Source organism: Chelon labrosus (assembly GCF_963514085.1).
Source record: "Chelon labrosus genome assembly, chromosome: 10".
NCBI lineage: Eukaryota > Metazoa > Chordata > Actinopteri > Mugiliformes > Mugilidae > Chelon > Chelon labrosus.
This window is the reverse complement of record NC_140360.1, coordinates 6,820,613-6,834,985: the sequence shown is the minus strand read 5'-3', so window position 1 is coordinate 6,834,985 and position 14,373 is coordinate 6,820,613. Positions and strand designations below refer to the sequence as shown.

General features: G+C 41.9%; 1 protein-coding gene across 1 annotated transcript in view; it reads right to left on the bottom strand.

The window, feature by feature from the left end:
* The window catches only part of celsr3 (cadherin, EGF LAG seven-pass G-type receptor 3), a gene marked incomplete at its 5' end in the record, with an annotated part of 123,547 nt that overhangs the window by 38,277 nt on the left and 70,897 nt on the right, over positions 1-14,373 (bottom strand). Inside the window, 6 exons of the mRNA XM_084553707.1 lie at positions 1,393-1,602; positions 2,417-2,511; positions 2,625-2,726; positions 3,756-3,939; positions 6,314-6,434; positions 8,601-8,742. Coding sequence (XP_084409833.1) covers positions 1,393-1,602; positions 2,417-2,511; positions 2,625-2,726; positions 3,756-3,939; positions 6,314-6,434; positions 8,601-8,742 — 854 coding nt within the window. The remainder of the gene's footprint in view (positions 1-1,392; positions 1,603-2,416; positions 2,512-2,624; positions 2,727-3,755; positions 3,940-6,313; positions 6,435-8,600; positions 8,743-14,373) is intronic.

Genomic DNA, 14,373 nt, shown 5'->3' with positions numbered 1-14,373 from the left:
GATATCAGAGACCTGGATACAGATCTATGACAGTAAATAATAATAATATGGACTACACATTAAAAACTGTGCTTCGTAGCAAGATTTAACAGCAGCAATAACGAGGTTCATTCTCCTGCCAGTGTCTGAAACACAAGGTTGAACTTTCAATCATGTTTCTATCACTGTGGAAAGATCAGTCACCAGATTGGTTTTGTTGCTGTAAAATCTGCAGAGATAACATGTTTCCTGTCTTGTAATACAGTTTCGGAACTACACTGACTTGCCAGTTCATTAGGTACGGTAGTAGCAACAAATGGTGCCAATATAAAAGTCCTGCACTGAATCATATCTTCATGAAGGTCCCGGAGTTCAGCATTAGTTTCAAATAGCTGAGAGAACTGCTGATTTAACTGTGTAGATTCAGATTTAGATTCAGATTCAGAAAACTTTATTTGTCCCCGGGGGTCAATTTAAGGCACAAGTGAGCAGCTTAACGTGCAAGTATTATGCAAGTAGTACTACTGAATTGTGTCGGGTTGTACCGACACATGTTACTATTATTTTGACAACCCAATTTTGGACTAGACTAAAAAGCAGGGACACTTCAGTGTTTAATTCAATCCAGTTTAACAGCACCAACTACATCCTCCAAAATGATTATCCAGTTGAGGATTTAGTGCAGTGAATCAGTAAATTCTAAATGAGTAAATTAGAATGAGTCCTAAGTGTACCTAATGAACTGGCAAGTGATTGTATATAATAATAAGCATTGATACAGTGTGTAACAGCTTTTGAGCATTCAAACTCATTCAGACTAACTGACTTTGCTTGGAGACCCTCTCCTAAATCTACTTTTCCAAAAATGCTGACACGTTTGATCGACAATGGCAGTGAAGTCTGCCAGCGAACGGAGCAGGCATTGATGAAGTTACATAAAATGTTCAGATTTTCACACATAAAAAAAATAATGTAACTCAGCGAACCGATTCTTGGCGTTCACACCTCTATCCAACACGTCCTTCCAACAACCTTTTCACAGCATCATTTCAGTTTTCCTTTCACCAATATCTTTGCTTTAAATGTGACATGTTGCTAGTTTTAATCCCAAAAATATAAAAGACTAGTTATTTTTGATGAGTTCCTATAATCACAGCCTGGAGAGAGTCTACTCTGATGTTCTTTTCCAAAACTCCTGTACACTAGAAGCTTGATCACACAACAAGAAAGCTAGAATCATAGCAGCCAACGCACAGCAATGGTTAAAAACAATACATTTGTTTCACAACGTGTCGCCACTCATCACAATTCTCTCTCTCCCCTTCCTGCTATTGGCTAATTGGCTAAGACACACAGACGCAGACAGAATCAGCAGGTGAGGGTAAAGGACAATCGAAAGACGTCGTTATTTACCTCAGTGAAGTGAGCGTCCTGAGTGGCGGTGAGTCCAAAGCCGCTCTGCTGGGTCTCAAACGTTAGCAGGCGGGACAGCAGCCGCTCAGCTATCTGCAAGTCATTGCCGTAGAGGCGGGCGGTAGCCTCGGTTACGTCGCGGAGCTGGTGGGCAAGCTTCTTCTCCATGATGGTGTTCAACTCGGTCTCGTTACGCTCCAGCGAATCAAGCTGCAGAAATGTACAGACGCACGGAAAAACGTGACAATCCAATCCTTGAATGTGAGACATGTGAATAGGTACTAAAGCGTCTAGTTTAAAGGGTGTCATATGTACTATATGCACAAATGTGTGGGCTGTTTAGTTGTACATGATAAAGTCAAACTTAAATCTGTAAAGGTTCTCAGTCATCCATGTCATGGCATGTCTAAAATAAAGCCAAACTGGACTTTCTTAAAGACGTTTTACAAGTTAGAACTGAAGAAGCTACTTGAAGGACACCTCCAAGAAACCCTTGTCTCAGCTTTATTTTTTATATTTCAGACTAAAGCATTACTGCTTGTAGACTCTTGTGTCTACTCCTTGTAGGTAGGCAAACCGGTATAAATAAAATAAGTCACACAGAAATCATTTATGTGTGGTTCTTGTTTGCATCTCGGCTGTGGAGTAAAACTAAGCCATGTGGTTTCTGTTCCTGTTGTAGTTTTGAATGTCATGGCTGCAGGACTAGACATTCTGCTACACAGTTATTCCATTTGTACACTCAATGGTATCTTTTATTTTATTTTATCCTGTGCTACATAAAAGCAGACTCTTATTGTACCAAACACCAAGAAAAAATCCTTGAATGTCTGAGCATACAACAAATCTTATTCTTCCCTCTGGTTCAGTTGCTGTTGGATTCTTTTGGCTCTATTCCATTTTTAAAGTTCCTCGTTATTTTCCATATGTGGTTTAGGAGATTTAGCATTTCAAAACAGGTACACATTTTGGGACCATGAAGACCATTGGTGTTTCATTAGATCAGAGTCAGTGTTGTACATACAGCAACGTTGAGCTCCACAAACGGAGGCGAGGTGCAGTTGTAAAGGTCCGGCTCCAGCCATCCTCTCTCCACGTCGCAATGTCTGATGGCTGCACCTGCACGGAGAAGAAACAGCAAGCGTCTTTTCACAAGAACATTGCACAATAATGCGTTATATTATCATCCAACGCAACCATATCAGTGTCTTTTAATGCGGCTGTGTTCGTACCGACAGAGCCTTTGGGGCAGGGCACTGCAGCCGGCAGGTTAAACTTGGTCCGAGGCCACCAGATCCCCTGAGTGATGGTCTTTGGACAACCGTCATAAATGACTGCAAAGAGAACATAATTTCAAACCAGCCTCATCAGTTCGACAAACTTCTCCATTATAAACGCGACAAAACATCAGCGTCGCAAAATGGTTTTCTTTTGGCTCGCTGTGAAGAAAATGACTGGGAGCTGATAAAATACCGGCTGTAAATTAAAGTAATTACAAGTCAGGAGAAACTGGAAAGGGATAAAGCTGCACAGATGAGAATGGGGAGGGGAGAGAGAGAGAGAGAGAGTTGTTCAATTGAAGATGAAAATAATTAACAGTTGCTTTGTGCTTTCCGGCTCGGGCACGGGTTTGACAAACACAAGCATTTATGAAAGACGGAAGAGTGAAGGAAGTGAAATCCTGTGATTAAACAGTGATGAGTAAATATGCTAGAAGAGGTTCCTCGTTATTTTCATTCACGTCTCTTTCTTTTTCATCTCGATAATGTGCTCTGTTTGAAGAATAGATTTAAATCTATCTATAAACTGATGCTCTACATCTCAGGAATGTGTTTTCTGCAGTTCATCATTGGCCTATTGACAATTCTGGTAGTTTTCAGAGACACGGAGCTATAATACTAAATCCAGGTTCAAAGAAATTACTTCAAATTCTGATCATTTTTCAATCAGCTTGGTTCCTTTTGACAATGAACCACAGAGGAGTTGCAAAATAGGGAGACGTTTCAAAATAAAGTCATTTTCAACTGACAATTCAGTCCTTGCTAATAATGTTTTTCTCTTTTTGCATGTAATTGTAACCCCTCCAGTGAGGAGAGTTACTGCTACTTTGTAGAAATTTCAGTTTATGGTGTTTGTGATGCATCTGCAAAATTAATGTAGCCCCCTGTTGTGTAATTTCAAAACAGTGAGACGCATAATCTCCACAATTTTAAAAAAACATAAACCAACAAACATGGATTAGTACAGAGTCCTGCTGTGGTGTGATCATCCGGGCACGGGTTAAAAGACAACCACACGATCAAACATAAATGAAATGAATAAATTAACGAGAGAACGTGAGAATATCAGCGTCTCGTCCTCACCTTCACAGCCTGAATTTGTGACCTCGGCGAAGGGGTTGTCGCACGAGTTGCACTGGCGTCCGATCACACCGGGCCTGCACTGACACTGGCCCGTCTCCGGGTCACATGAACGCGAGAAGGAACCCACCGGGTAGCAGTCGCACGGCAGACAGGTGTCAGAGCCCCGTGGACGGTAGTGAAACTCCTGAGTACACACACACATAAAGGTACGAGCGTAAAATGTCACGATGCCAAGAATAGTGTTGGTTAAAACCACCAACCGTGTGAATAACATCGATGATCTCATTAACCCGGGTCCTGGCATTTAAGTGGGTTTTAATCTGATATGAACATTGGTGCACAGCCCATGGCAACGGCAAGAGGGTGACCCTTGCATCCCGGTTCTCAAGATAAGCGATGCACATGCCCCCGGCCATCAACGTGGTGTTAAAGATAACAGGATCATCTTCTTCCATTGCTCTGTGGTTCAGTTCTGATGCACACATGTCAATTGTAAGAGCTTTCAGCAGTGGACAGGGGGCAGCGTGGACACCCTGACTAGTCTGCAGCTACTCAGCCCCATATAAAACACCATTTTCAGCAGTTTGAGCTGCAGTAGCTCGTCTGTTGGATTGGACCACATGGGTCACGCCTTCTTTCACATGGGTCACGCCTTCTTTCCCCATGTTCATCAGTAACCCTTCACCACCCATGACCCTGTCCCCAGTTCTTCTAACATGTTCACCTGCTGCCTAATATATCCAACCTACTGACAGGTTATTCTCACATGTCATAATGTCAGGTCATAATGTTATGGCTGATGAGTGCACATCATACAGTGACAAAAAAGGGTACACTGGCATGATAGAAACATAAATGCAAGGGACAACAAGACATGCACGATGGGTAAAATGAAATAAAGTAAGGTAGTTTTAGTCTACAAAAGACTGTGTTGAAGCAAAAGAACTGCTACAGCACCACATCGCTCATTAACGGCCCACAGCTCACGTGAACCGAGGTGCGACTGGTGGTGAAAATGCATGGACGGGATTGCCAGGATTAAACTGTTACATGGCTCAGAGGTGGTGGATAGGTTAATAAAGATAGCTCCCTTCACACCTCTCTCAGAGCAGCCTGGTTTGAGAAGCTTTCGGAGTCTTTAGCGGTGTGAATTTTAGATGGCCCTGAATAAAACCTGGATCTCTGCACCAGTCAGACAGTCAGTCAGCACTGAGGAAGCCTCTTGGAATGAGAGGTGAAAGTCTGCAAGAGCCAAAAAGAAGTCCAATTTCCTTCTACTCAAGTGGCTTCTATTTTGTCAGGCCCAAATGCACACTGTAATACTTGGCTTGACCTGAATGGTATGAATGTGGGCTGCATAAAAGCATTCTTGTGGACTGTGACACCACAAAGAGTATTCATAGAGAAGCTAAGAACCTCTTAATCTCACATATCCTGCCTATATATATATATTCCCTGCCAGCTCGGAGTCAATATCTAACCCTTGGATTATAACTGTGAGCATGTGTCTACACATCTGTGTTTGTGTGTCCTGTGCAATATGAGGCAGGTTTACATCTAAGGTCAGGGATTAAAGATCAGGGTCAAAAGATCAGATTACAGCTGAGATCAGAACAGGGTTAAACATGCCTGATCTACACAAACACAGCCATGCACATACAATCATACATCATACATCATACATCTGGATTAGCTGTTGATACTATCACCGCAAAAGGCTGTTACATACTCGGCGAGAAGCGAGAAGATTGTTCTCGCAGCTTGTTCTTGACACATCAACGGGGCAGAACTTTTCCGGCAACTATTCTGTTCTTATTCCACCCAGATAATTTGATCAGCTGATCAGATGAGTCAAGAATCATGAGAAAATTGGACCGAAGCCTCGGATACGTGGTCTGCTTTGTGATGTCTTGGCTGCTAGACCGGAGCAGCAGACCGTAGCAGACCCCGGGCCCCCAGAGAAAGTACCAACAATTGCGTCCTTGCATGCTGTGTATGCAGGCATCGGCAGCAGCAGCCAAGCATCATTATAGATGAACATCTACCCATCAGAGTCAGCCGTCCCTATCAGGACAACAGAAAGGCCCAAGCAGCACGAGTCTACCTCTGTGGAATTTAACTAAATTGAATTAAGGAGTAAATCAATAGAAACTCTCTCTTTTTGTTCTTTCTATTAGCTACTGGAATTTATTTTCATGGCTTCAGTATAATTTATTTTCAAACTTGTTGCTCATTGCACCTTTTTCACAAATGCAGAAATTTTAAATTTTTCTTTTATGACAAAAACAAATTGGTTTATTCCACAGGAAAGCATGGCTTTATGTGTCATGCTTTCATGCTTTTCATGTGTACAACTTTCTATCAACTATCCAGGTTTAGTATTCTTGAGTAACCCTTTATTTGAACCACCACCTAATGATCCAGTCCTCCATCAACCTTCAGCTTCACTTTATCAACATCTTACCATCAACCTTTCCATCTGCACTAAGAGCCAAACGCCAGACATGATCCCATGTGCTGATATCTAAATTACTATTCCATGTGTGTCCCCTGGTTACCTTGCAGTGACAGTGTCCACTGGTCTTGTTGCAGTCAGGGTCGAAGCCTTTATTGGTGTCACAGTGACACGGTCCACAGGACGGAGATCCCCACCAGCCTCTAGGACACTGGTGATCAATCCTATACACACACACACAAACAGGTGGAGTCAGTGATACAAGGAGAACGGTAGCAACAGAGCCTGTCAAAAACTTTAATTGGTTCTTTAAAGGAATCACTCTTCCCTCTCGGTTTCTAACCAATTACAGAGGAGAAAAGAAGTTAAAGAAAAGAAAGAAACACATCGGTAAGGAATGGAGGAAGCGACCTGATGGGAATATTGATTGGAAGGAGAAAGGGAACACAAGAATAATGCACCTTACACTTAAAATGTCATGGAAATCAGGTATAATTATCCAATGTTCAGAGATTGTTGCAATAAAACACATTTCCTTAATTACTTTTCATTTTTTGATAATGCACTAAAATGACCAACAATAATATCCTAAACAATAGCTTCTCTCCTGCCTATTGCGACAATGACATTAAGCATAGATTTGCTCATCCATCCATTATCTCTAGACGATTATCCATAAAGGCTTGCGGTGTACTGGAGCCTACGCCTGCTCTCATTAAGTCTGGACAGGTCACCAGTCTATCACCAGCTAACCATGCACACCACGTCCAAAGAGATGCATGGTCTTTATTTAACTCATTATCTTTATTGCACTGTACAGACAGTTTTGGATGTGTGCAGGGAGGGGGGAGAGTTAAATACAAATGATCGTTGAATATTAGGATTGCCTCTGTTGTTTATTTTTGGCTGCTTGAAGGGATTAAAGGGGGGAAATGCTCGGTCTAATCATAATTTAGGGATGCAGGCGTGTAGAAGCAAAAAAAGTGGGACTTCATAGGAGACTGCACCAGCTGTGCTCTGCTGTTAGTAGGAGTCATTCTTAAAAGAGACATTTATTCAATCTAAAAACTCAGTGATGATTAAGCTAATACACTAGTGAAAACATTCTAACAGGGCCAGTGGCGCAATGGATAACGCGTCTGACCACGGATCAGAAGATTCTAGGTTCGACTCCTGGCTGGCTCGCCAATTCTTAAATTGCCCCCGGGGACAAATACAGTTTTCTGAATCTGAAGACAACACAGGACACCCTCAGACGTCTTGAACTAAATCTTAGCTTCATGAAGGTTACAGTGTTCAACATTCATTTAAAAGAACCTAGAGTTGTTGATTCAACTGTGTTTTCATTGTTGAGGCTGTGGTTTGTAGTATAATTGAATTGTATCGTGTTGTACGAACACATGTTCTTTTTTATTTTGACTGCCTAATTTTGGTGATACAGCACAACAAATTTTGTGTTTAATTCAGTCCAGTTTAGCTGCCAAGTGAGTGTATGTTAAACTGCGCAAAGCAAGCGTGACCCTGACCCGACCCCATGCCTCCTTCCTGCCTCTGAAAATCCCTTCAGCTTTAGATTTGCTCGTTGTGTGAGTCTCAGACGTTCAGCTTTGATCTTGTCTAGAGTGAGAGTGTTTTTCACAAAGATGTCTGCTGCAGACGAAATATAGTCTGCAAGTCTGTCTTTTAATTTCCCCTGACATCTCTCTCCTCTACCTCTACAGCTGTGTAAGATATCCTGTTTCTTCTCTATCCACCAAACCAGGAAGTGAGCCAGGTCTGCTGAATGATAATAACAATGATAATGGATAAACAGATATGGATTCTAAAGTGTGAGGATTTGGTGATTTTGCTGATTTCATGACACAAATTTGGACTTTCCTCATATCCAAAGCTAAACATAAATGCCAAAACATTAGATACTCTAGTGAATCCATTCTGATATAACAGTCCTGCACTAGATCCTCCTTCATGACTGTTCTAATGTTCAGAGAATGTTGAAACAGAGACATTTGACATGAATAGGATTGCCAGAATAATAGGAACATGTGTCGGTACTACACAACACAAGCTCTCTCAGTTATTTGAAACTGATGCTGAATACCAGAACCTTCAAGAAGATAAGATTTAGTGCAGTACTGTTATGTCAGAAGGTATACGTGTTCACTACTGTACCTAATCAACTGGCAAGTGAGTGTGTGTTACCACTTTATTTTTGCATTCATCAAACATCGAATTACAAGCAACACTGGAGATGTGGGGCAACAAGTCTGAACCAAAGGTTACCGGGCACACAAACACATAACTGAGCAGAGATTAGATGTGTTTGCAATTAAACTGTAGTTCAGAGTCAGGTGTCTGTGTGCCTGCGTTCATGCGGTTTTTGTGTGTACCTGTGTTGGCAGTACTGCCCGTAGTGGTTGTCTCCACAGTCGCAAATGTATCCGTGTGAGGAGCTGGGCTTCCTGTGGCACTGAGCCTCGTTTTCACACGGATTCAGATGGCAAGCGTCCGTGCAGCCTTTCCCGTAATAACCTGAGAAGGAGAGAGAGTACAAGTTGAAGACAAATGGCATCAGCATAAGGTGCAACGCGGTCTCCAAAAGAAGGTTAACATAGACACTCAGTGTAATGATGATACTGGACACCGAATTTCCCATGGGATAAATAAAGTAACTATCTAACTATCTATAAATATATATTTAAAAGCATATGGACAGAAATCAGATGGGTAAAGTTGAGGTGGGCATTTGTATCAATACATACATACATACATAAAGGTGACGCCAGCATAAAACATTAGAATACAAATGAAATGTGTATTAAGACCATTTTCGAGGCTGGATTAAAGTGAAAATCTCGAAGAACTTCATTTAAATAAATGTTTCTGTCAATGAATGAGGTAACGCAACAGAAATGAAGACTGTAGCCCACTATTTGCCACATAATTCTTACTTATCAAATTACGGACATCGCCGGAGCGTGTGCAACACGTGGAGAATGGAGTTCTGTCACTATGAATGAGAAGCTTTATTACTCCACGGCTTTTCTATATATCAGTATAACCATTCAGAATATCAATATTGAATATTCTGGTCTTATTTTTAATAGATTTAATAATGCACTGAGTATGCTATCCAAACAATAAAAGACTTAAGATATAACAGAAAAAAAGGACATGTTTTGTCTAAATGGCTTGCAGGTATTATCAGCCACAATTGAAATTTTAATAAGCAGAGGAGAGCTCTATTTTCCCTCCCTGAGCCACACATAATATAACCTGTCAGTTGACAACTAAACGTCAACAGCGATTATCCCAAATGCCTTTCTTCCGATGCACTCCGGCTGGGTGAGGCACCGGAAAACAAGCCACAACCGTTCTTTACAATACTCCCAACTCCCCGAAGCACAACACAGCACTTCCTCCAGATGAGAATGACCTCCGCCTCGAGAGGAAAAAGCCTTAAAAACAACAGAAACAAGTACAAAGGTTAGCACTGAGGAAATATCCCAAAAATGCCTTTCCAGGGTTTCCCATACAATGTTAATACTATGGCGGCCTGCCAGGGTCATGCTCTCATAACGAATCAGAAATATTTTTGCACGTCTCAAACAAACCAGGTGGAGCCAAAGCAAAGCTAATTTGAAAAGTCATTGCAGAAAAAGTTTAAACTCCTCTTATCTCTTGAGTAAAAACCACACACAGCACGTTCCAATGCCGCTAGACGTGCCACTCCAACGTGCGCCGATGCCGTCATACACTTCAAAACAATCCCCCAGACACTCCACAGCCTCTTATATGTTAATGCAGGCCAGCACATAAAACCACTCTTTAATCTAATGACTAAAGCAGAGTGCTTCACGCACACTTTGGTGTGTATTTAACACAAATAGAGGAGGCCTCTCACCCAGCCCTGCTTTTAATTTAAAAAGAGAATAATGGCGGTATTTAGTCTTGAAAATAACTTTAACAGCCACATCACAAAACCCTACTTTCCTGTTGGACAATGTTTGTAATAATATATTTAAACTTCATGGGATTTTGGCCAGATTACAGCAAGTATACAAGTTTTAGGGTCGTAACACACAGAGCCAACAGTCGGCACAAGTCGGATCCCTGTTGCTAGTTTTTTATCCGATCCAGCATGTCGAATTGGAGGCGGAAGAAAGATATCACTCAGACTGGTTGGTCATCTTAGAGAACCAGAGCACAATAAGAGACAAAACAACAAGACGACAAGGATTGAAATACAACACGATCATCTAAAATCAATAAGCTGTAGACCAACTGATCAGCATGACTCAGGAGAGGCCAGCTCTGTACAACGATTTCTACCTAGCTTCCTAGCTTCTAGCTTCCTAGCTTCTGCTGGGAAACTGTTGGACCTGGCATTCGTGTTGATGTTATTTAGACATGTAGCACCCGCCTAGACCAGACCAGGCACCCCCACCCCATAACAGTGACACTTCTTGATGGCAGCAGTCATCCCCAGCAGGATGCAGCCTACGAAAAAGGTTTAAGAACAACTCAAAAAACATGAAGAACAGCACAAGGTGTTGACCTGGCCTCTGATCAAGCGGCATCACTGTGGGATGATCCACAGAGACCCCTCCCCGCAACCCATAGGACCCAAAGGCCCCCCACTAACAACATTCTGTGACCCAGACACCACAGGACACCCTCAGAAGGCCCATGTCCATTCTCTGATGAATCACAACTGTTTTGGAGGCACAAGGGAGACCTACACAATATTAGGAAGGTGGTCATAATGATATGCCTGATCGATGTAGGACCTTTTTCATATTTTTAGCAATTATGTGCTAGCATTACCTTTGTGAAAATGTGACTTGACATATCAAGGAAACAATCTATGGCTGACAATGTGTGGTTTCACAGCTTTCCAGATTCAGGTTTATTTCTGTCTATAATGGAAAGAAATCACTCACAATCAAAACGCTCAGATCAGCACTGAGCATTATGTGAAAAGGATAAAAGATACCGCATTTTATTCAGAGAATTCCACCGATCAACAACAAAAAAAAAAGCCTCTGCCTTCACCTCCCCGCCCAGAGCGGACAAGTTGGGCTTTCAGACTCCCTTTTTAATTTAACAGCACTGAACCGAAGGACGTCTCTATAGATCGAAGTGTGACTGCGTGTGCAGCTTATTGCGCTCTGCATTCATTCCCTCTGGAGCCAACAAGAGCTGTGGCTCCACATGTTTGTCTATAGAAAATACAGAAGACACTCTGCTTTCAAGGTTGTGGCCTTGGCTCCGGCTTCAGACTACACACTATCTTTTCCGTTGATTCCTGTTTTCTGTTCTAAATCTAAGTTTTTCTCTAGCTTATTCTGCTCTTAATGAAATTACAAACCCACACATACTGTAATCTGCAAATAAAAACACAATGCCTTTTTTCCTCCATCTCAACCTTCGTACAGTTATTCTTTCATAGCAGCTCCATTTGTCTTTCACCTTCTTGCTTGAAAATACGGAATTACACAAACAAAGATAATTGCAGCTGTTACCCGTGTTTCCCATTGTTCATTTCACAATTTCGCTTCGCATACAAACAAACACACACAGTCACTCATACAGTAGGAATACAACAGCACACAAGCACATGAAAAAATGTCTTCTCTTGTTTGTTCTCTCATGATCCTCTACTCTAAGTCTATAACTCCACTTCTGTCCCTTTCTCTCAAACACTCAATCATCCTCTATCAGCCCTATACATCTTTACAATTTCACCATGGCAACTGACAGAGCGAGGAGACGACGGCCTTGGCTGTTTTCAGACGCCGATAATGACGCCGGCCTTGTCAAAACAACACGAGACAGAGTCAGAGAGAAAGACAGAGAGAGAGAGGGGTTTGAGCCTGGAAGAACAAAAGAAGAGCATTTCACATGTTTCATGACTTTCAGAGGCAGGGTCCGGGAGTTTGTTTGAAAAGTTAAGCCTATCGAGCCATCCAAATCGAGTGTGACTCTCAGCTTCTTGTCTGACTTAAGAGTAACACAGCATCAGCTTCACTTCTCCGCAAGACTACAGTTGGTTAGACTAGTGAGTCATCTGCTCAGTGAACCCATTCAATCTCTGTGTATCCAACTGTCTTTGTTGGCAGAGGAAAACAGGTCCGTGTCAAAATATCCAGCAAAAATGTGACGGTGGTTGGTTGAAACAAAATGAAAGAATGTAAGGTGTTAATGATGTTGTGTTGTAGCTCACAGTGATGAACCACAGATCAGGCTGAAGCTTAAAACATGTCTCCGCCCTAATCTGGTGTAGCCATATTCTCATCAGGTTATGAGTCTAAAATACCTCTGCATGGAACTGGATAGTCCTACAACCAAAAGGGAAAGGTCACATTGATATGTGAGTGAAAAATTACCCATTTCTTTACTTCATATATTATTTAATTTGTCCTTTGCAGTGTGTTTCTTGTTGGTGCTAATGAAGGCCACGAACCCAAACGCATTGGTCTAATAAAGTTGTTCCATTTACTACAAGCACTGCTGGAGTCTTCCAAACAATGTTTTGGGGGAAAACACTGGACATGAAAGTCAAAAAAGTCAGTTGAACTTTTTTTAATGTAATAAAATAATTAAATTAGTTGTAACTTACTATGTCAAGAGAACATACGGTATGCCTTTCAGAGAACTGGTTTATCAGTAACTGCAGGATGGTCAGTCATGTCTCTTCAGTTTCCACCACTGAGGTGGTGCAATAACCACAGTCAAAGCCAGAAGTGTCCGATTAGATCGTCTCCAGTACTGATTAAAAGTTTTTGTACCTTTAAGAACTATTTAAACCCTAACTCCTCGCCAGTTAGAGATAAAGAAGCTACTTGGATGAAACATCCAAGTAGTACATGATTGTACTAGATGATTCTACTACAATCTTGAAACTGTCGACTGAGTAATCATGAACTTTCTTCAAATAGTAGATTTAAATGTTGATAACATACTCCCTATATACAAAGTCTCCAAGGTGTCTTTCTACTTTTCGTTTCCAATCTGACCAACAGATGATATTCCTAGGTGAGGAGTCATTTGTCACGGAAAACAACTTTACCCTGATTCAGCACATTGAGGATCTGGCAGCTACAGCGGGTTAACACAGGATATACAGCATGAAACTCATAAATCTCTTCCTCTTTCTCCCAGAGGGTACGAAACTCAATATACAGCAGCTGCACATCACGCCCCAAATCAACAACCTCATACAATGCACAGCTTTGGAAAACTCCATTTATGCAAATATGTATTTGGCACAAAACTTTACATCTTTACAAAAACAGGAAACACTGATAGATGGCTGCTTTCAGCGGTAATGCCAGTCATAATTGTTTCTGTTCCCACACTATATTTTCTGCATGTGTTTGTGTTGGTTTTGAACAGCCGGGGGAACTCAAGAGGGAACAAATCAACACAACAGTCATTTATCATATTAAATTGAAATTTGTGGAGTGAATGTGCCTGTAGCTGCTTGCAGCAACTGTCGCATAAACACACATGCAGGTAAACATTGACTGCATTTGCTCAGAAACACACCAACACACAGACAGAGAGCGAGGAGTTGAGGATACAGATGTGTTTTATCCTGCAGATCCACATCCCAGTGTGCAGGCTGAGCGAGAGAAGTTGTGTGCTTTCGAGGGGGATGAATTGCACGAATCAGAGGTGCTGTCAGTTTTAGGAGAGGCCCATTAAGCTAGTTTCAGCAGCACGCCAAAACACACAAACACGCACATGAAAGGGAATTATTCAGAGTGCACCTCGCTCTTCTTTTTTTTTTTGGTCTCTGCTTTTATTAAACTTTGATTTGTCTCGCACTCATTGTATAACCGCCTCCATTTTTAATGCTCATTGAGCTGATGAAATGTAATGTTAATGAGAGCAAGGATGTGTGTGTGCGCGTGTTTACAGTAAATAAATGTATGCTATGTGTGTGTGTGTGCGTACATGTCTGATTTTATCTGGGTGTGAAAACCTCCGTGTGTGTGCTGCATGCTAATAAGTCAAGGCTTTAGCATTAGCTCGCGGGCTGCTGCAGGATGCTACAGGGATAGCAGAGCCTCCCCGCTTCCTCCCTCATGCTGTCAGGCCTGAGGCTCTCTCACTTTCACACCGTATCCTCCATCCCCATGCAGCACACACAGCCAT